The sequence below is a fragment of the Trachurus trachurus genome, assembly GCF_905171665.1.
Source record: "Trachurus trachurus genome assembly, chromosome: 13".
NCBI classification, from domain to species: Eukaryota; Metazoa; Chordata; class Actinopteri; order Carangiformes; family Carangidae; genus Trachurus; species Trachurus trachurus.
This window is the reverse complement of record NC_139892.1, coordinates 13,555,274-13,578,893: the sequence shown is the minus strand read 5'-3', so window position 1 is coordinate 13,578,893 and position 23,620 is coordinate 13,555,274. Positions and strand designations below refer to the sequence as shown.

General features: G+C 42.8%; 1 protein-coding gene across 1 annotated transcript in view; it reads left to right on the top strand.

The window, feature by feature from the left end:
• The window catches only part of LOC310996427 (large neutral amino acids transporter small subunit 4-like), a 41,790-nt gene extending 18,310 nt beyond the window's left edge, over window positions 1-23,480 (top strand). Inside the window, exons 5-13 of the mRNA XM_083985819.1 lie at window positions 6,627-6,719; window positions 6,827-6,960; window positions 7,354-7,568; window positions 12,735-12,878; window positions 15,214-15,340; window positions 16,174-16,306; window positions 16,729-16,802; window positions 18,051-18,174; window positions 19,497-23,480. Coding sequence (XP_083841945.1) covers window positions 6,627-6,719; window positions 6,827-6,960; window positions 7,354-7,568; window positions 12,735-12,878; window positions 15,214-15,340; window positions 16,174-16,306; window positions 16,729-16,802; window positions 18,051-18,174; window positions 19,497-19,658 — 1,206 coding nt within the window. The 3' untranslated portion in view covers window positions 19,659-23,480. The remainder of the gene's footprint in view (window positions 1-6,626; window positions 6,720-6,826; window positions 6,961-7,353; window positions 7,569-12,734; window positions 12,879-15,213; window positions 15,341-16,173; window positions 16,307-16,728; window positions 16,803-18,050; window positions 18,175-19,496) is intronic.
• Window positions 23,481-23,620: the final 140 nt, after the last annotated feature.

Here is a 23,620-nt window from a genome sequence, read left to right as displayed (position 1 = left end):
AACTGGAGTGATGTGTTGATAAAATAGATTCAAGCTCATTCACTGAAACATCTTTACAGTAATATGTCGGCTATATTACCTCCCGGACCACTTAGCACAAAAAGAGATGAGTTCAATCAATCAATCAATAAACCAACCAACCAACCAACCAACCAACCAGTTAATCAATCAATCAAGATTTATTGTATTGTATAGCTCTTTAAAACAGCTCAAATTGTGACCAAATGGCGTTACAATAAAATAAAAACCAACAGTAAACATTGCACATCAATTTTAAGTGTTGAAAGCCATTTTGCTTTATATTTTGCCAGAGAGCTTTACAATAAAATAACAAACCAGTTAAAGAGCAATAGCATAATAATAACATTTCCAGGACAACAGTATAAAAGACAAACATGGCACAACTATCTTAAGTGTTAAAAGCCATAGAAGGTTTTAAAAGCAGTTAAATCCGACCGTTGTCTAGGCAGTTGAATAGACGACAGATTGAGTAAATACACTTGTTATAAAGAAGTGAGTCACATCACGGTTCAGTGTCTTCATCCTGAACACTCAGTTCTCAGCCAACGACAGGTTTCAACTTGCCCATGCAGATACATTTAAAGTAAACAGGGGCGAACATGTTTTTACAGTATATTGACATTTAGTCTACGGCTCTACGGTCACGTTCGCAGCGTGCCGAGCCCCTCTGAGCAAATATAAATACTTACGTTAGCACTTTAACATGCACGCAATGGGAAATGATAACATGTTAATGTTTAACAACAACATCAGTATTTAGCCTTTTAATCAACTTTAAATTTATTTTGGTTCAAATCCATCATTGACAAGAAGAAAAAAAATTAAAGTAAAACATTAACATCGTTAAACACATTAGAGACACAAACACTTAGATCCAGACGGTCAAACTCACTTTTATCGTCGGGACTTTTTAAACGGATTCTCGTTTCTTATTGTTGAGACTCTTTTAGTTTTTATTCTGTAGCCTATTCCTGTATTTTAATGTTATTTTATTGTTATGTTATGATGGGACTTACTGGTTGCACGTGCACAAGTAGATGATTTACCTGCACTCAAATTTTAGGGGCAAAATGTTCCACTTTAGGGGCAGTTTGGAGCAATGCTAGGGAAGCATATATGCAGTAGCAGTGGTAACATGCTGATGTTTAGTTGGCCTATTATACATTTTGGTGTCAGCAGCATGCCAACGTTTTCTAATTATCAAAAGGTTCAAATAGCATGACCATAAACTCTACACATAGACTAAATCTCCTCTTTCTGAACTGATAACACTCAGTCCTCTCATCTAAGATCAAGTCAGAGCTGAATGTGTTTCAACTTGCACATCTGGCGACAGTTAGACATGATTTACTGTACTGAAAATAGCAATCGTAGCTGTTGAGCTAAAGGGTTAACGGAGCCAAAAATGGAGGTGGTAACATGATGATTAAAACGTGCAGTGTGTTTACCCACTGTTTAATGTTATCGTATATCGTCTGATTAGCAGTGTTGTGTTGAATCATGAGTTACAGTAACAAAAGGTTCAACAGGTTCGAGTCTTTAGGTGGTTTAACCTCCTTCACTGCTGCTCTTTCTAAAAAAAAAAAAAACCTTTTCACATGCCAGAGACCTTTTACCAGGAACTCCAGGGACACTGTTAAAAAAACACTTAATGTTGCTCCAGGGCCCAAGAGCTGCTGGAGTGTTTTTTTTTTTTTTATAACGTCTTTGTCAAAAAGGTTTGTCTGAAGTGTTTTGGTTCATTTCTCTACAAAAAAAAGAGAACAACAACACCACAAGAGATTTTAGATGCTTGACGTTTAAATCTTTGTTAAACGTTCCCACATAATAACACTGAGTAAACTGCTGCTGATGCTGCCAAACAAAACACAACGATCAGCTCTTTTTTTCCAGTAGCTAAAGCATCTCTGTGTCTCGGGTGATGATTTTATTTTACTCTTTTCTCTTTTCTTTTTGTAATTACAACAAATGCCAACACACAACACCCCCCTCTCCTCTTCCTCCACCACTACCACCACCACCACCACCACCACCACCTGCCACCTCTCTGCACCTGCACAACCTGCTGCTACGAACTGAACCCTGATCTCTTATCTCCAGGTGACTGCTCTGAACCTAAAATAGATCCGTCCAAACACTGAGCCCATCTCCCTGTGTGTGTATGCATGTGTGTGTGTGTGTGTGTGTCCACTCTCTGCATGGACACACTGTGAGCTAACAAAAGAGCTATTGAGAGAAGAGGCAATAACAAAGTAAATGCGGCAGCAGCGGCAGCAGAGGCCTTATTGCTTCACAGGAGCTCTGTCCATCTTTTTCCCTTCGTCATCCCCACGTCACATAAACACATATTTATGACTGTGTTTTAAGAGATTAATCAACGTTGTTTGCAGTTTTGTAAAAGCCTGTGTTTAATGAGGTAGGAAGCTGGAGGTTGTATTTACACAACAAACATCTGTAATCTCATATCATCCCATAAAGATCAGAGTTTAACTCAGGTTTATATGATTATATGACTGGGAAAAAACACTAAAAACAGATAAATTGTTTACACCTCACAGGGATTATGAGACCCTGTTGATCCCCCATTTTCGTCATATAAGGAGTCCATAAACAGTAACGGTTGAGTACAGGTTTGCAGAGCGGCTGAAGTAGATGAAGAATCTCGTATAATTCAGGTTTTTCTTTTCTTATTCTTTTTCTTTTGTTTTTTACGGCCTTCGTGAGCCAGAGCGTGACAGAAAATGTGTTGTTTTATCAGAGCGATCACCTTTACGGCCACATTTCACACATATTTCACAGCAGGAGCGTGAATTACATGTGTGGAGGTTGTTGGGTTGTTTTTTTTTTCTTGTTTGTCACCATGTACAGTTACTGTGATCACTCAGGGTTGTGTGTCTGTTCGCACAAGCACAAGAGTCTTTGTCCTCTGGTGTTTAACAGTCACACACACACACACACACACACACACACACACACACACACACACACACACACACACACACACACACACACACACACACACACACACACACACACGTACCTGTCCGCTTGACTGATGTGTTATTGACTCCGGCAACAAAAACACTGTTATCTGCTGCCCGTCAAGCTCGACAGCTGCTCTGCTCCTCCCACTAACTCACTCACTCACACTTCATCGTGATGCTGCTGCTGCTGCTGCTGCTGAACTCATTAATCCCCACTTCCCTCTTTCACCATGACTCACCCAAACTGGTTTGTGACAGTTTTTTTTCTCTGTTTAATGGGAAGCAGTGGTCTCAGCAGCCGACTGTGACCCAGATCTAGTAACGCTGACACCTCCTCCTCCTCCTCCTCCTCCTGCTGCTGCTCTGTGGATGTGGCTTCTGCTCACTCAGGTGGTTTGTGGTTTTTTAACGTTCACGTGACTTTGTTGTGTTGCCCCCTCTCACCTGCGATCGTGATGTGATCGCCAGGGGCAACAGAGACGCTGCCAAATCAACCAACCTGCTCCCAGAGCGAATTCATAGACGTAAACAAACCGGGTCTGTTATAGTGACACCCACCGTGGAGGGGAGAGACAGACTTATCAACGCTGGAAACACCTTTTCACCTTTTATTATTTACTGAACATCTGGATTTAGAAATGAGAATGAGGCTTTTTTTTAGTTTATTTACTTTTTTAATAGGAGCAATGTAGTTTAACAGAGATCCAATACAGGGCTATTATTAACTTTCAACTTTTAATTAAGCAGATTAAAACAGTTTCAGTGTCATAAATCGACAAATAAAATGCATTGATTATGAAACAAGATGAAAACAAGTGGTTGTTGGTAAAAAAAACAAAAAAACATTGAAAAACAAAAAGTGACACAAAAAACGACACAATTAAAAAATAAATGGCAAAAAATTTTAAAAACAAAACTCAGAGTTGAGTTGTGCAGCTGTGAAGTGCATTGCATTGTGGGATTGTTTGCAGAAAGGTCATTGAGTTCAAGGCAGCAGGTATAAAATCAGCGATGTAATCAATAAGGAGTAAATAAAAAGCCCATGACCCCCCCCCCCCCCCCCTCCTCACTCTGTCACCACTTTCACACACTTCCTCTATTAATAGCGTCACGACAGACTGGACGTTAAAAATTGATGCGTCGTCATGGTCACAGTCTGGACAATGAGGAAGTGACAGCAGCAGCAGCAGCAGCTGTGGACAGATGTGAACCTGTTGACGCTGCACAGATCTCACGAGTCGACCTCTGCGTGTCGTGTCACGCCATGACCAAGCTGAGCGCCGACTTCTGCTGAGTTGGTCCGACCGACCGTGTTTCCTCTCTCGTCTTCTCCATGAAACTGGGCCAAGGGTCGTCCACCTGACCCCCGGCGTCGTCAGCGAGACGTCTCCTGTAAAAGTGTCATAACCGGGTTCTTCTGCTCCACTGACGCTCCGGGGAAACAGTGGGGTGGGGTGGGATGGTTTCGCTCACCTTTGGTCTAATTAATCCGTTTGTTTGGGGTGAGAGGGTTCAACCATCCCACTAACAAGCTGCCCCCCCGCGGTGAAAACAGAGGCAGGACGGACACACGAGGACAATGAGAGGGAGTTCTCAGCAGCTATGACCCACAGTCATAATAATAATAATAATAATAAAGACAATAATACAACAGCAGACCCCCCCCACGACTCTCACCATGTTCAACCTCCGTTCTCCAGATGGCACCAGTTTAAAGGGATAGTTCAACATTTTGGCAAATTGGCCCATTGCCATAATCCCTATAGTCATAGCAGTAGGTTTGTTACCTTTAATTGTTGATGCAAGCTGTTTTTAGAACGGCGGAGCAGAGCCGCGAGCTGCTCAGAGCTACACTACGGAGGCTCATGGGATTTCTTGGTTTCCCTCATCAAACTCTTCAAATACACAATCCAACAACTTGTTGTAGAGGCAAATTCATGCAAAACCGCTGATGTGCGTTCCTGTAGGAGACAGTTTTTCAGCAAGCAGTCTCTGTATTTACCTCTAAAACAACTCTGTCTGGTAACGTTCTGTTATTATCTCATAGCGTGGTGAATGTGCAGGTCACAACTTGTCCACCAGAGCGTTTTGGAGTTGTTGGATTGTGTCTTTGATGAGTTTGATGAGGGAAACCAAGAAATCCCATGAGCCTCCGTAGCGTACCTCTGAGCAGCTCGCGGCTCTGCTCCGCCGTTCTAAAAATAGCTTGACCGACAATTAAAGGTAACAAACCTACTCCTAAGAGTTCAACATTTTGGCAAAATGTTGAAATATCCCTTTAAGACCAGTGATGAACCTCTGGCCCACATGTTGCTCTCTCACTCTCTGTCTCTCTCCGTCCTCTGAGCTGCAGCTTTGTTTGTGACTTCCTGCAGAGGCCTGTTTACAGTTTGAAGTAGCCCGGTTAAGAACAGCGTGTGCTCTTCTCGTCTCGGGTTGAGAGTTTCATTATGCAAGACCAGTCTCCATATCTCTCTCTCTGTCTCTCTCTCTCTCTCAGTCTCTCTCTCTCGTTCTGTCTCTGCACTGCTTCAAACACAGTATGAGAAACACCCTGCAGCAGCAGCAGCGCTGTGGTCGCATGCCTATCAATAGCCAATAACATGTAGAGCAGCAGGGTGAAGCGTTGTTACTCTGATTGAACTCTCGTTGGTTTCAGAGGCTTAGATAAAGAAGACAGGATTAATATGCAAGATAATGCTCAAATTATAGAATAACAGCAAATGATAAAACATAGATAAAAGGCTGCAGAAATGCTTAACATGTGGTTGCATCAATTTCTTGATTCTACTGAGTTAGACTTTTAATTTGAAGGAGGATAAACAGGCGTGAGTTGTTTTTCTGAGCTGGAGTCACTTCCCTCTGGTCTTCACATCTTTGTTCTGTCACTTGATAGACTTTTTATTTTCCATGTGAAATCTGAGGAGCTCCCTCATGACCGGGCCACTCTCTGAGCTTTAGCGTTTCGTCACGTTGGAAAGTGGATAATTGATTTTTCCTCCTTCAGGCCTCGGGGGCCAACTCTGTTTCACCACGATTTTAAATCATGTTCAGATGCCGTAATAATAACGCCGAGGCCGAGGCTGAGATGTGTTTTCAATGAATCTGTAAACATCATGTGTTTTTATATGTGTGTGTGTGTGTGTGTGTGTGTGTGTGTGTGTGTGTGTGTGTGTGTGTGTGTGTGTGTGTGTGTGTGTGTGTGTGTGTGTGTGTGTGGCAGTGATGTCACCGAACAACAGCTGCTCTCCACAAACAAACAAACAAACAGGACAAACTGTGTTTTTCCTGCAGAAAATCTGGCAAAGAGATGGAGTTTCTGATTCTGACCTAATTTCATTCATTAGTTTCGGTCTCTGTTTGTGCTGCTTTCAGCTTTATCAAATGTTTTTTGACCTTGTTTTTTTTTATTGTTGTTGTCACGTCGCTTTACTGTTGTTTGTTCTTGTCATGATTTTCTTGTTTCCTTTTGTGCGGTGGCCCTGAGAGCGCAACACACTGTAACTGAAGAAACAACACATGCAAATAGATAAAATATAACAACTTCAGAGGAGCAGACCAGACAAGACAAAAAGCTCTCCGCCTTCAGTTTATTTTAAACTCGCTCTTGTGTCTCCACAGCTGCCGACCATGTTCGGAGACCTGAGGTCGACCTTCATCGCCCTGATGATCGGCTCCTACGCCTCCTCCGCCGTCACCTTCCCCGGCATCAAGGTGAGCTAACACATTAACACATTAACACGTTAACACATTTAACACACTGTTGCCGCCGCCACTGATGCTTCCTGATGATGCTGACGTGTGGTGTTTTGAACCTGCAGGTCATCTACGACCTCGGCGTCGCCTTAATCACCATCCTGGTGATCTGGGCCGGCTGCGCCTGCCTCGTCTTCCTCAACTGCTTCGTCAACTGGCCCCTGGAGCCGTTCCCCGGCCCCGAGGACATGGACTACACGTAAGACGCACACACACACACACACACACACACACACACACACACACACACACACACACACACACACACTTAAGCAGCCATTGTAATGCAGTTAGCGAATCTGAGATTATACTTCCTGAACTAGGATTCTGGACTGATCCCGGATTCTCCACAGAGATCACACACACACACACACACACACACACACACACACACACACACACACACACACACACACACACACACACACACACACACACACACACACACACACACACACACACAGTAAATCCCAGTGTAATGCAGCGGAGCCCCTCAGACAGGAAAGACCTTAAAACCAGACGATCGCTCGGCTCTTCTCTCCTTCACCTGGCTGAATCTCTCCTCTCTGTTTTTTCTCAACGTGACGTTCAGGGTGAAGATCAAGTTCAGCTGGCTGGGCTTCGACCACAAGATCACCGGGAAGCAGTTCTACCGGCAGGTGACCACCGTGGGGCGCCGCCTCAGCGTCGGCAACTCCATGAAGCAGCAGCAGCACCCGGCGACCAAAGACCTGGCCACGCAGGAGGCCAACAAGCTGTGCCTGTCCACCGTCGACCTGGAGGTCAAGTGTCCCGGCCAGGAGGAGAGTAAGTGAACGCAACACGAAACAACGTTAAAGAAATCCACAGACTCAGATGATTCAGTCTTGATTGAACACACTCACTCAGTATTTGTCGTCTCCACTCGTGCCAGATTATAAATATTCATCCAAGCGTCTCTTAAACCCGTCTGTTTGAGTTTGAGTTTGAGTTTGAGTTTGAGTTTGAGTTTGAGTTTGAGTTTGAGTTTGAGTTTGAGTTTGAGTTTAAGTTGAAGTTGAAGTTTATCTGGTCAATTAAGAACAACTCATCCTGTGGTATAATGCATTGATTGGTCAGTAAAACATGGACCAAAAAGGTGTAGACGGAAGTGTGCCTTATTAACGGCACTACTTTTTTCAGTAATGAGTAATGAAATAGAAAAGAAATTTGACATATTTGAGCATTTTATAAAAAAAATAATGCAATAGTTACTTTTCCTAGTAATTGGTTACTTTTATAATGTACTAATTCAGTTACTAACTCAGTTACTTTTGGGGGAAAGTAACTAGAAACTATAACTAATTACTTTTCAAATGTAACATGCCCAACACTGGTCAGGTCGGTCGTCGCTGTGAATGAACCGTGACCCACGATGGACAAACAGAAGCTAAGACGGTTAAAACATAAAAACATAATGAGAAGAAAAACTATAACAGCAGGTTATGAAATGATATTTAAAGGTTTGTTTTTTCATATTATTTGTCAATAGTTCAGTTTGTTTGTTTAAATCCTTAGTGTAAAGTGAAATAGTGTCATGTGAACTCCTCAAAGAGTCGTTTCCTGACTCAGAAACTTTCTGTTTCTGGTTTAAACCGCTCTCATTAACCTCATTTCCAGCTTCAACAAGCAGCTGTGTGTGTGTGTGTGTGTGTGTGTGTGTGTGTGTGTGTGTGTGTGTGTGTGTGTGTGTGTGTGTGTGTGTGTGTGTGTGTGTGTGTGTGTGTGTGTGTGTGGAAAAAAGAAAAAAACAACACAAAAAACTCAGTGTAGTGTGTGAAACCTGCCCAGGACCAAACAGCAGAGAGTTAGAAAGTCATTGGCTGGATTGTGAACATGAGGATTTAGCTCCTAAAACTGCCTGGAGCTGCTGAAAATCATAAAAATAGAAGAAATGAATGGAAAATTAAGTAAGCAGTAAACCAATCAGCCATGATGTTAAAACAGGCGACTGCTTTTAATGATTAAAACTACAAATTAAGATTCAAATGGACAATAATATTAAAGCAGAAGTGAGTGATCCGGTCGTTTTCGCTAATGCTGCGTTCCAGGCAGGCTTTTGAAATCGTAAATTACAGCTTCAAGTCACAACTTACGACTTTGTAGCGTTCCAGGCAACCCACTCGTGTTTTTCCGACCTGTTTTACCGGTGAAAGTCACTATAACGGCCACTCGTAACTTCCGACCGGTGAACTCGTACCAGATCGAACTGGTACTACTTCACGGTCGGAAAAATACGAGTTTCCTTGAACGCACCATAACAGTCCTCGTCGCTACGTCACCACATTCACGGCGTTCCTTGGCTGCACACACAGCCCTGCATGCTGTTCTCTCTCCTCATTGGATAAAAACTGTAGGATACGATAAATGTTTTCTCTTCGGCTCAGAGCAGAGCAGAGGGACTGAGAGACCCGTGTTTCAGACCAAACACTCTATGTAAGTGATTGCTGTCGGAAGATATAACTATTTAAGACTTATATTAACACAAATATATCACTCACTTCTGCTTTAATAAAAACAGCTGATTGGTGTAAATTGACCTACATATTTTCCCAACCTGGTTGCCACGACATTTCTATCAATAACTCACATCTAAAGATTTTCACAAGCCGTCCTTAAGAAAGTGGTTTTATTTGGTGTGACTGTAAAATATTAGATTAAATTAAATTAAATTAAATTTTCCATGTTCCCGTTAAAAAGACACATCAGATCTCAGTGTCCTCATCCTCTCCGCTGCGTGTTAAATCTCTCTAACTTGTGGTTGGAGACTCGGCAGCGTCACCTGGCTCTTCTGACCCACATCCACTCACCTCCCTGTGGCGTCGCTCTAATTCACCCCGTTACCTCTGTCCCACATCCACGCTGAGCTCTGACCTCTGACCTCCGTTACCCCGGCCGGCCGGCACCTCCTTTCGGGACTCACTCCTCGGGCCCCTCCTGGCTCTCACACCACACAGACTGGTGGTGACTGGTAGTAATAGTGGTGGTGGGGTGGGGGTCTGTCTCGGCCTCTTTTGTCCCAAATGGACCGTGGAATCGGTTCGGACCCAGTTCTTGGAAAATCTGCCCAGCAGGTGTGTTGGTGTGTCGGCAGGGAGCTGTGGAGGAGCATTGTTGTGGGTTGGAAGTGTCGGCCTGTGTGTGTGTGTGTGTGTGTGTGTGTGTGTGTGTGTGTGTGTGTGTGTGTGTGTGTGTGTGTGTGTGTGTGTGTGTGTGTGTGTGTGTGTGTGTGTGTGTGTGTGTGTGTCAGGATGCTCATGGTTGGCTTCCTAACAGCTGGACATGTTCCGTCTGTCAGGAGCTTTAAAGAGGCCCATATTACGCTGTGAACACACGAGGCTGCTCCCACGCTCCTGCTGTTGCTCTAATTTCAACGGCAGCTGCGAACATTTCACTTTGTTTACTTTTATTATTTTATCACCAATAAAACACAAATGTTGTTTTTTCTGCTCCGACACACTTGGCGGTGGCGGCGGCGGCACAGACACACACACGGCAGCACAGTCAGTGGTCGTTAAACTGCAGACGGTCAGCGAGGATCTGGTTTTTGAAATTGATTGTTTTTTTGTTTTTTTAATCAAATATATTTTATTGAACAAAGGAAAAATCCTACAACCACTGCACTGTTATATCAGTCTTTCAAAGGGAGATAAAAGGATTAGCTTATTTTTACACAATAATTTGAACATTATCCAAAGAAAACAAATAAATAAATTAGTACACACTATTTAATTCAATATGAAGCAAGATTTGTCCCAAAAAATCAACAATTGATTATTTATCAATGTTTTTCTTCATATTTTGTGCTATTTTGAAATCATTGTTGTTTTGTGTCGTCACAGCAACTACTAGAACCTCCATGTTTCCCTGAGCAACAAGTGTTAGAAGCTAAAGCTATGCATGCAGAGCTAACATGGGACAAATTGACATGTAGCCTAATGCAATTAAATGTATTGATACACATCGATATGTATCAATGTGTATTAATATAGGCTATTGATACACATGTTATGTATCGATTGACACATTGTATTAATCTACTAGCTAAATATTAACATGCTAATCAGCTTGTTAGCATGGTTAGCATTAAGATAGCAGCACACTTTCGGGCGCATGGCGTCTGTCCGACTACCCATTTCTCCAACCATACATTTCTTTATTTTTGCGTCCATTAGTCCGACCTCCCACTTCTCCGACTTAAGTAGCCCTTAACCTTACCCTAAACCTAACCTTAACACTGTAGAATGAGTAGTCGGAGAAATGAGCCGTCGGACTTTTGGGCAGTCGGACTGATGTATGCTCCCCCACACTTTCAGCCTCATACAGTTTTGTTTTGTTTTGTTTTGATCACAGGCAGAAATACACACAAGTTATGAAAGTGAATACACATTTTTATATCTCCTGTATCCATCCTGAGTTGATTCGGATAATTATGCAGCAGCTATAAATGTGTGGAAACATCACGATGCCTGATCAACCTCAACCTGTAGACAAACAATCCCTCTAATGAAGCCTCTGGTGGGTGGATGCCTGTTGTTCTGGGTAATAAACCCGTCTTCTCCGTCTGTGCACTCTCCATTAATTGGTTTGTCCAGCTCGTCACCATATGGACACTCGGGTCCATTTTCCATTTGTATTCACACACACAGCTTTGATTAATGATCAACTCCTTACCCAGAAACCACCTCTTCTCCTTCTACTAATCTTTGAATAGCGGCTTCTCGTGCAGGTTAACACGTATTTTCCATCGTATAGAAAAGAGAGTTTTTAAATGTAGAGAAAACATAGGATCACAGACACGTGAGGACTCGTCTGTGCTGCGCTGACGAGGTCATGAAATTGCAAAACAGGAAGAAATGTGCAACCTCAGCATGTTTTCTGTCCTGATGTGAAGGTCTCTGAGGCAACATCTGCTCCATCATTTCACTCTGAAGTTGTACTTGCTGCCTCTTTAACACTGTGTTTTCTATGTTGTTCATATTCAGCACTGATTTAGCTACTGATCTGACCCAGAAAAATAAAACCAACGTTTCTGCACTGGTTTATCCTTATCTGGGGGGGAAACCTCACATATATATCTGAGTCCTATTAATGTACAACTCGCTGCCTGATAACAGGTTAGAGGGGAACTGGAGTTTCCCCCTCATGTTTGCATTGGGAACATTATGTAACTGAACGACAAAGTAGGCTAATGTACAGATCGCTGAGGGTGCACATTCTGACGACTAACGTTTGACGAAATGTCAAATTTGTTCTTAAGATGACAGAAAACAACGTCTGTAAACAAAATGCAATGTTGAACGTCTTCAGGTGTTTGGACAGGAAGCTTCAGGCTGTTTGTTGGTGTAAACGGACCAACAGGCCGAGGCCACGTTTACCTGTGTGTTTGTCTTTGTTGCACTCACGTAGGCGTATCTGTCAGGTGTTTTATACACACCTTAGGACTACAGATGGTAGAACTGGGACTAAGTATCTGGAACAGTCCATTTGTACAAGTCATTTTGAATGGTGGTGGAAATTAATATTGTTTCCCAGTGAATTTATAGGTGAGTTCAGTTGAGTTGGGACTTTTTGGACAGAAAAAGTTTCTCTCTCTGGCTCAGTAAGTTTCCCTCCAGGTTTTGTGGTATCACCCTAATTGAAACCCCTGTAAATCTTAGAAATTGAAGCGTACACAAGGTCATTTTTACATAAATTGTTGTTTAAAGTCATTATTTTCTGTCATCAAACACGTTTGACGTCTTAATGTGGACGTTTTCGACCAAACGTTCTTCCATATCCATTGGTAACCTTTTATCTCAATGATGCAAAGCAACCTTCCCGTGTCGGATGTAAACAGAAGCAACAGGGATCATCGTTGTGATATTTCATGAGAAGTCGCCCTCTGTCTTTTCTTTGGTCCTTCTGACTCTGACCGTCCTTCTATCTCTCTCTCTGTGTGTCGTCTCTCTGCAGCTCAGTCGTTCATGAAGAGCATCTTCAGTCCGATCTTCCTGCTCAGCCTCATCACCATGTGTGTGACGCAGCTCCGCCTCATCTTCTACATGGGAGCCATGAACACCATCCTGGAGTCTCTGACCGAGGGAAACCTGGACACAGGTGAGAGGAGTCAGGACCAGCCGCCTGATGTAGCATCGAGCGTTTACGTCTTCTTCTTGTTCTTCTCCTTCTCCTTGTTCTTCTTCTTGTTCTTCTTCTACATAGATAGGCTATATACACATAGATACCACCTCTGACGCTGCTGTCCATTGGAACGATACGTCAACGTGGCCGCCATCTTGGTCAGGGCAAAGCTGTGTCTACTTACTGCATTAGTCAACAGAGGCAGAGGTCTATCAGCCATTATCAGCCGTAACTCACTGAATATTCAACCAATTTTCAAGGCGTTTGGTTTATTATAAATGTCAGACATATATTTATTTATTTATTTATGTATTAAACATACACTTAGATACTCAGACACACACCCACATACACTGAAATTTGTTCTACAAGGGTCTGACCGGGTCTGACTGCTTGTCAGACGTTTGTCTATGGCCAGAAACCCCGGATCAAGATGGCGGCTGAGTTGACGTGCCTGACAAGCCCAAATGCGGCATCTACGTGTATATTTCTATGCTTCTTCTTGTTCTTCTTCTTGTTCTTGGACTGACACTTAACAATCGTCCCTCTGCTGCTTCCTGCTCATCACAGCTCGTTGTTAACTCCGGCTCCGTCTCTTCCTTCTCCGTCGCTCTCTCTCCCTCTCTCTCTCTCTCTCTCTCTCTCTCTGTCTCTCTTTTCTTTCCTTTTCTCCTGTCATGCTGCTTCCTGCTGCTGCTGCTGCTGCAGTGGAGAGGATGCAAGTGGGTAAGAAACCTCAGGCCGAAGATCAAACCTCCCTCACTCATCACCTCCTCCCCTCAGCTGCTCCTGTCTTGTCTCTGTGGGAGAATGAAAACCTGTTGTGACTGTTTCCCTGTCAGTAGCCGTTTTCCCACTAAAATTAGCGGGTCGACGCGGGTTTTTTAAACGCGGGTCGACCCGCTAACAATCGGCATTTGGCCCCTTTCCCATTGACCAAAATGAGCCGAGTCTGACCCCCCGCTGAGGGATCAGACAGAGCATAAACCAGTCGTCCCGCTCTCATCCGCGGTGCAAGAGACACACACAGTCATGCCACAGCCGCCCGCCGCGGAGTGTCCGTCCGCCGAGGCGGGGGGCGACCGCCATTCCGAAGGACCGCCATTCCGACGGTCTGCCAGTCCGAAAATTCCCGAAGGTCCGTCATTTCGAACTTCCCGAGGGGCCGCCGTTCCGAATGTGTTTTATTTTGAAAATTGACCGGATTCTCTCGTGGTTTGACTTCCTGCCCGGCTTGACACGACGCGCCGCGGGGACAGCGCCCAAAGTTTCACCCAGGTGCGAGTCTGATGCATTACATCCATGGTCTGATGCAGCCGCGGCACTCCTGCTGAAAATAAATGTCCTTGCTCTGTGCTTTGGTTAGGTTTAGGCAATGTAGAAAGGAGTTGGTTAAGTTTAGTAAAAAGGTTAGGTAGAGGCCAATAAAATCGCAGTTAATATGTATCTCCCCCGGGAGTCGAACCCTGATCCACCGCGTCAAAAGCAGATGCTCTGACCACTACGCTACCACCGCAATTAGGCTTGTTTACTCCGTGCCGTAAAACATTCAAGATTTTTTCAGGTTCGGAATGGCACCCTTTCTTTCAGGTTCGTAATGGCACCCTTTTCCCATAAATAATTAAGGGTCGGCATTCCGACAAATTAAAGTAAACGTTCGGAGTGGCGGCCCTTCGGAATGGCACCCTGGAACCCGCCGAGGCAGACTCTCTGGCTGGCTGACCTGGAGCACCAGGAACCGCGGAGGACAGAGAGTCTGCTGCGGCCGGATGACGGACGTCCGCGGCACAACACGTCAGTTAAACACACTGTCGCTTAGCTTCTTTTCTTTTATTCTATCGTTTTTGGTCAGTGTTCTCTGATCTTTTGATCCCAGTCTCGGATGAGAGCAGAGCGGAGCAGAGCTTTGTTTTGGTACGTGATATGAGACGCGACCGGCGTGATGACGTAGTGTCACGTAACGTGTCATCACGTAAATTAGCGGGTTGACGCGGGTCTGGCGTTCCCACTGCAAGCCGTTCGGAGCCGAGCCGATTAAAGGCGATTTTAACCCGCGTCGCTTGCCGAGTCGTTTGACCGCGTCGACGCGGCTCGGTGCGCCTTTCCCACTGCCACCAAAAGCCGATTGTTAGCGGGTTTAAACGGGTTTTTTGGCCAGTGGGAAAGGGGTAAGTGTGTGTGTGTGTGTCTGTGTGTGTCTGTGTGTGTTTATGTGTGTGTGTGTTTCCCTCCAAACTCTCCCTCTCCATCCAAAACCTGTAAATAAAACAACAACATAATAACTTTCATCCTGTCGTCTGTCCTCTCTCAGTGAGCGTCTACACGTCCATCTTCGGCGTCCTGCAGCTCCTGTGTCTGATCACGTCCCCTGTGATCGGCTACGTCATGGACTGGAAGCTGAAGGAATGTGAGGACGACAACGACAAGAGCGTCAAGAGGTGAGGGCAAACGCACAAACACACGCACAACGCACAACCACACATTTACACATTTACACATTTGCATATGCAAATATATACACACTGGTTCATTTTCAGGACACACACGTATAAAATAATAATAATAATAATAATAATATAGGGAGAGAACATGGAACAAATTGTTCCAGTTTATAGTCAACAAATCTATTATCTATAATCTCTTTGTAGTGACCGTTTGTTAAAAAGGAAATCCAAAATCAAAACACCTCAACGCAGGCAAAAATAAACTCCATGTCCATTTAGAAGTTGTGTTTCCTTAAAAAAAAAAAGGTTTATTTAATCAAAAGCAAGACAACAGACCTCTCCTGCTCTGGTTAAAACTATAAACCCACCCAGGTGCATTCTGGTCCCTTACCTGCTTCAACTCTTCTCAAATAAGGAAACAAAATACAAAAACGCAAAAATGCGATTATAATGAAATAAAATTTTGAGAATAATCAGACTATATCAAACCAACAACTAAATAATAACAATAAAAAAAGCTCCTACACTCTGACTGTCTAAAAACCTGAGTGCGTTTACATGGACTTGAGTATCCCGGTTACGAGCAATATCCCGTTATCATCATATCCAGGAGACTGCGTTTAAATGCACACAGAGAAGAAACCCGGTTATTAATCTGATGAATACCAGTGCACACGCTCAAACACAAAAACAGGATACTCAAAAACCCCGATCATAACCGGGATACTGAAGTAAATATAAACACTGATTATATCCTCTGCTGTGTGTGTTTACTGTGCATTGAGTCTGACTCTGTTTTCCTCTCCTGTGTGTGCGTGTGTGTTCAGGGAGCCCGGTCAGCCCCGTCGCCCCAGCAAGCATATCCAGAAGATCATCAACGCCACCAGAGCCTTCATCTTCACCAACCTGCTCCTGGTCGGCTTCGGAGTCACCTGCATCATCCGCGACCTGACGCTGCAGGTGAGCAGAGAGAGGAAACACATCGGTTTCTATTCAATAAGTTGTGTTTTTTTTTATTTTGGGAGGCGGGAGAGGAGGAGTAAAGAGAGGGGGGAGGAGGGGGGGGCACTCCCCAGCACGTGCTGCTGTTGCCCCCTGAGTGAGTCTGGGCGAACACTGCAGAGCGGCGGCTGAGATGTACATGATGTTCAAACAGGACGAGGCGTTCACATGGCAATGCAGCTGCAGGATTTCTCAGTGCTGCGCTGACACCTAGTGGCTTGAGGAGGAACTGCGTGTTATGTTGTTTTTTGTTTTTTACTGGAGCTGAGATTCATTTTATCTGAAGGTGTGAAAGTTGTTCCCTCCGTTGTGAGGACCAGAACCGAACACCACAGTGTCTAATGAACATTTCTGTTTCTGTTTCCTCCTCTTCTATTCAGATTCTGTCGTTCATCCTCCACACCATCGTCAGAGGCTTCATCCACTCTGCAGTCGGAGGCCTCTACGCCGCTGTGTAAGTGTGCAAAGTGTGACGGCATAAAAATACACTGCAAATGATGCTACATAATATCATAATAACCTACAATATAAATAGATATATTTTAATAACCTAGAGGCTACATGTCCAAAAGTAAGTGGACACCTGAATATAGCACCTTCAGCCTGTTTCACTATATTCAGTGAGGGGTGAAACAGGAAGCGGTCTTTTCCACACGTTAAAACAAATTTAAAGGCAAAATCTGGTCAAAACATTAGAAATAAGAAAATAATTCTTCACGTTATTAGTGTTAAAGCAGATATCAGTGGAATGTTTTTGTTAATATAAGTCCTAAATATTCCTATTTTCCGTCAGCAATCACTTACATGAAGTATTTCAGCCTAAACACGAGTCTCTCCGTCACTCTGCTCTGCTGTAACCCGAGGAGAAAATTTTCCTTGTGGGATACAAGTGTTATCCAATGAGGAGAGAGAACGGCATGAAGGGCTGTGTGTGCAGCCAAGGGATGCGCGTGAATGTGGTGACGTAGCACGAGGACCAATTGATGCCTGACAAGGGCGGGGGCTGCTAACTCATGGTGCGTTCAAAGAAACTCGTACTTTGTGTTTTTCCTTCCTGTGAAGTCATACCAGTTCGATCTGGTACGAGTTCACGGGTCGGAAGTTACGAGTGGCCGTTATAGGGAACTTTCACAGACAACAGGATGGTAAAAACACGAGCTACGGGTTACCTGGAACGCTACCAAGTCGTAGTTGTGACTTGAAGCTGTAACTTACGGTTTCAAAAGCCTGCCTTGAACGCAGCATTAGCCGAAACGGCCGTGAAGCTGATATCTGCTTTAATATTAAAAATCATTGATGGATGGATGGATGTAAATATAATTGATGGACATGTATGTTTGAAATCAAAAAGAAAAACTTACAAGCATACATTATTTCAAAATTGAAATTAAGCTCTTGACATATTTATTATTTATTATTATAATTTCAGCCTCAAATGTTTTACATGAAAAAAATTAAGAGTTTGCAACAACAGACACATTAATTAATATAAGTGAATACAATAAGTATTTCAATAATAGAAATAAAATGATCTGTACAAATCTTTCATGACATCTTCATATATCCAGAGAATTTATAGAGAGAATACTTTATGAGTGTATTATACTGAATGTGTCACATCAAAGTATTTTATTTCATATGTCTGTTGCTTCAGTTGGCGTTGACCCTTCATCTCACCAGTGATGTTGTTTGTCCCCTGCAGGTACCCGTCCTCTCAGTTCGGCAGCCTGACCGGGATGCAGTCTCTGATCAGTGCTCTGTTCGCTCTGCTGCAGCAGCCGCTCTTCATGGCCATGGTGGGGCCGCTGGAGGGCGACCCGCTCTGGGTACGAACACACACATCAACACATCAACTCACATTTTAAAGAGTTTTTGGAGGATTTAATTCACCTTAACAAATCTGAGCAAAAAAACATATTGATATATGATGATTTTATAGGAGTTTTATAGCAGATAAATGGTGTTGCTAAGACTTTAATCAGCAGCAATACCAGAACCCCCTACAATTCATTTTATAAAAAAAGATCTCATATTTTTCATAGTTTCATAGTTTTTTAATAAAATGAGCAGCAGCACATATTCAAACTGGCATTAAAAGGGTTAAAGTCCTGAAAGTTATTGATTATTTGGTGTTTCTGAGCAGAGCTGAAGTGGTTTAAGAGATCTGAGCAAAAAAAAGTAGAAAAAAATATTAAAATATGATGATTTTATACCAGTTTTTCTGCGTGTCCATTTCTATCTTGAGGGTGACAAAAGGGGTAAAAGATGAAAACTCCAATGATAGCACATAAAAATACAAATGCAATAACATACATGTTGTTGCTATACCTTTTGATGAATCCAAGACTCTAATCAACTGCAATACCAAAAATATCACATATTTTGTGTTGTTTTTTTATAAAACGAGCAGCAGCACATATTCAAACTGGCTTTTAAAGGGTTAAAGTCCTAAAAGCTATTGATTATTTGGTATTTCTGAGCAGAGTGGAAGTGGTTAAAGAGATCTGAGCAAAAAAAAGTAGAAAAAAATATTAAAATATGATGATTTTATACCAGTTTTTCTGCGTGTCTATTTTTATCTTGAGGGTGACAAAAGAGGTAAAAGATGAAAGCTCCAATGATAGCACATAAAAATACAAATGCAATAACATAAATGTTATTGCTACCTTTTGATGAATCCAAGACTCTAATCAACTGCAATACCAAAAATGGGGCGGTGCGTGGCGCAGTGGTTAAGGCGGCCACCCCATGTAGAGGCTACAGTCCTCAACGCAGGCGTCCCCGGTTTGAATCCCGCGTCGGGCAGACCTTTCCTGCATGTCATTCCCCCTCTCTCTGCCTCCCCTTTCCTGTCTATCTATACTGTGTGCTATCAAATAAAGGCAAAAACGCCAAAAAAAACAGCACATATTCAAACTGGCATTTAAAGGGTTAAAGTCCTGAAAGTTTTTGATTATTTGGTATTTTTGAGCAGAGCTGAAGTGGTTAAAGAGATCTGAGCCAAAAAAAAGCACAAAAAAATATTGTAATATGATGATTTTATAGCAAAATAATTAGGCAAAAATGTCCAAAAATGGTTCGGGGAGGATCTAAGGTTCAACATTGATCTGAGGTTTAACTCTGATATCGTCCCTCCTCCCCTCCCCAGGTGAACGTGGGCCTGCTGGTGCTGAGCATGCTGGGATTCTGCCTCCCCCTCTACCTGCTGTGGCACAGCCGCCACCTGCAGCGCCTCAGGGACGAGCGCGACGAGGACCCGAAGATCTACATGCAGATCAACAACGGTAGCAAACCTGAGGCCTCCGTCTAGAGAGAGAGAGGAGAGGCCGACACCAAATAAGACGGAGGAGGAGGAGGAAGAAGAGGAGGAGGAGGAGGAGGAGAGTGATGGAGGTGGAGGACGTCACCTACCTGTGTGTGAGACTTAAACACATCCACCACCTCTCAGTACATTCCCCACACACATACACACACACACACACACACCATTACACTGCCATATGTTTACCATTGGACTGAACGTGACTGTGACACTTCAGTATCACCTCCTTCATCTGTTGAGTGACACACACACACACACACACACACACACTCTCCACCCTCTCGTCTTCCTCCCTTCGACTGCATCTCGACATTAAAGAGGAGAAACAGACTAAATGGAAGAAAGAGGAAGAAGAGGAGGAGGAAGAAGAGGAAAAAGACTTGGGATTATTATTTTTTATTTCTACCCGGATGACTCCTCTTCTTCACTCTGGTTTCTTTTAATGTTTTTGTTTTGTTTTGTTTTTTAAATCTCACTGCTACATGTGCCACTGACGGTCGACTGGCTCGCTCTCCTCCGCCAGTCGCACTTTTGAAAAAAGAAGAAAAAAACACACACACAGAAAAAGACAAAGAAGAAGGTACCAGCCAATGGGAAGCGAGGAGACAAACAGAGACAGTATTGAGCTGTTACAGTAAGAAACACCTGATCCAAGTTCATACAGCAGAGAGCTGCGGACTTTAATATCCTCTCAGAGATAAAAAAAAAAAAGAAAAGAAAACACACACACACACACACACACTGCAGCAGCATCTCTGCCAACGTGTGTGTGTTTATATGTGTGTGTGTGTGTGTGTGTGTGTGTTACATAATGCAGTGATCTCTGGTGTGTGATAAACGACACTGCATGAAGCCGGCGCTGGTTCCTTTTATCACAGTTTCACTCTTTTGTTTGTTCCTCAGATGTATTTATTGCAATATGGTCACCTAGACGACAAGGAGGAGGGTGTGTGTGTATGTGTGTAGAGCATCCTGTGTTACTATGTGTTTTTAGATGTTACACACACACACACACACACACACACACACACAGATTTGTGTTTTGCAGTTTAGGTTCGTTGTAGCAATAAGAGCTCGGGGCGACACGTTGACACACAATCACACACTGACAGACAAGTATGTGTACATTTACTGGACTGTATTGATTGAAAAAAAAATCAAAAAAAAAAACACAAAGGGTGCTAGTTAATTACAGAGACGTGTTATTTTTTGTGTATTTTTTTTGCTTTAAAAGAGGTTTTACGTCTTTTTTTTCCTTCTTTTTTTTATACCACAAATAACAACCACAACAAATTGCCATCAGGATTTTTTTCCAAAGAATCAGTCATTTTGCTCTTTTGTCAGTTTCAGTGTTTTAATTCTGCACCAACTTGAACTTGAACGTAACCTCTGTACAGACATAAAGGGACATTTTACGTAGTTTGAAGGTAGCAGGCTGCGAAAAGAAGAAGAAAAAAAAAGAAACAGTCCCTCCAGTTTCTGAGAAAACAACAGTCTTAGAGAGTAAAAGAGAGAGGAGAAGACGATTTGTGATTAAAACAAAACGTTTTTTTTCCTCCTCTGACGTTTTTTTTGCTCGTTGTGGCAGAGGCGCTTTCCAAAGAGCCTCCGAGTGCCTCTCTGTGTGCGCAGATGATGGGAGGAGTGGATTCAGGCAGGATGTGGCACACCCAGTCCCTCCCTACCCCCCTCCCTCCTTCTGTCTATATCTATCTATCTATCTACTGTATCTATCTTTCTATCCATCACTTTCATCCGCCCATCAACCCGCCCACAAACCCGTCATGAGGCGTTCACTGACCGAGCTGAGAGACGAGACTCCGCCGCCACCAGAGGCGCCCAGCGAATGAAACTCAAGTGAGAAATGAATGGCACGTGATGCACTTTACACTCTTTACATGGACCTCGGTTATGGTGTATTTCTGAATGGCCTGACCCCCCCTCGACCCCCCTCGACCCCCACCCACCCCACACTGTATCGTAGACGCCAGCGTGCATGGCTGCTTCCTAGTGGTGCATGATGCAGAGAATGTAAAACCTCAGATGCTTCGGATGTAGATTTGTAAACTCAGAGAACATGGATAGGAAGAAGAAGAAGAAGAAGAAGAAAAAAAAAGATGTTGTTATTTTTGTAGGAAACTTGTTGCTCCACATGTTCGGTATGTTGCCTTCAAGTGCACGGACGGAGCGGCCGAGTCTTTCAGTCAGTCTCTCAGCTCAGGAGCTCGTGTCAGTGTGTGGTGACGCTCTGTAAAAGCAGAGCTGCACATTCGTCCCCGTTAAACTGCACGAGTTCGTCAAATGTGAACGATCAGAGAGAAACGTACGGAGGAAAATAAGTGTCGAAGTTATTCAACGGCAAATTACAAACTTAAAGGAACTTTTGTAAAGTGCAAAAAACTGTGCATTTTCAACTAGTGAATTCACACTTGTGCATGAATCTCAGATTGAATGTCGAAACTGTAGAAAATTGTTATGAAAATTAAATGTACTGAAAACTTTACATAATCAACACTTTTAGTAAATTAATGAATGAATGAATGATTTTTTTTTATTTTCGTGTCATGCCACCACTGTGGCCCATCCCATATGAGATTACAAGACACAATAACAAATACAAAAACATACATTTTTGTTTATTTTTATTATTTCTTTCATAGTTTTTCATCCAAAAATTTATGTTGTTATCGCTAAAGTACAAAAAAATGCAAATAATCTCTCAATTTCTATTGGTACATCGCAGATACAACACAGTGACACTTCAAAATACATGTAGAAGTTGTGTTTTGTTTTTTGTTGCCTCTAAACACAGATTTTGTTGTTGAGAGAGAAAACAATGTGAATCTTTATGTCTAAATTTATACAATATAAATTTGCTATACAGTTTATAATCTTAGTTTTCAGCTAATGAAAATCTGTTTTACATAAAACACAGACGTCATTGTTAATTCTGGCGCTAGTTTTCCTCCATACAGCCCGTTTGTCTCTCTCTGTGTCTCTTATATCGTAGGTTTATGTCGGGCAGGTACAGATTTAACAGATTTTACTCGTCACTATGAACGTGGGCGATGATGGGCGTTGATTTTTTTTCATTTGCTCGGTAACTCATCCTGAACTCTGTCTGTGGCTCGACATGAAATTATCTGATATTTCAATTAATATTGTGATAAAATAATAACAACGAAGCCCGGGTGAGTGAGCGATGATGATGAGTTACCAGGTGAAACCTTCATGTCCCTGTAAAACAGGGAAACTGATCAGCACTTTCCTTCACTGCCGTACCTTAAACGCCTCACCACCTCACCCCCCCACCCTCCCCCCTCATCCTAACTACCATCACCTTTCCCGGTCCCTTGGACTGGGACGACTCTCTACGTCACAGATGTTTGGTTTATTGATTGATGTATTGATGAATGGTTTATTCTTCTGAAGCGTCAGCATTTTGCTTTGGGTGATTTTTTCGTTGTTTTTTTTTTTTTTTTTAACGACTGTGTGATGACAGGAAGTGGGGATTTTATCTGAAACACTGACGCCTTGTTCCCTCCTGGCATGTTGAGTTTTGTATCTTTTACCTTTTACCATTTTTGTTTTTTTTTTGGTTTACTTTTTCATTCTGTATTTTTTTATTTGATTTTTTCGTTGTCGTTTTTCTCTGATGTTTACGAGAATGTGTATTTTTTCGTGGTCTTATACTGTATATTTGGTTTTTCTCTTGTCTTGTACCACAGTATAGCCATTTGTCACTGATGTTTGTTTCAAGTTCATGCTGAAAGAAAGAAAAAAAAAGACAGATCAATATATGAAGCAAAATAAACAATAATTTGTAAAGTTGTGTCTCTTATTGACAATTCACTTCCCCTTCCAGAGCAGCAGGGGTCAGACTCTCACCATAACACCGTCACTGATTTTATCTGGAGGCAAATAAATAAAGTTTATAAGGTTAATAAGTA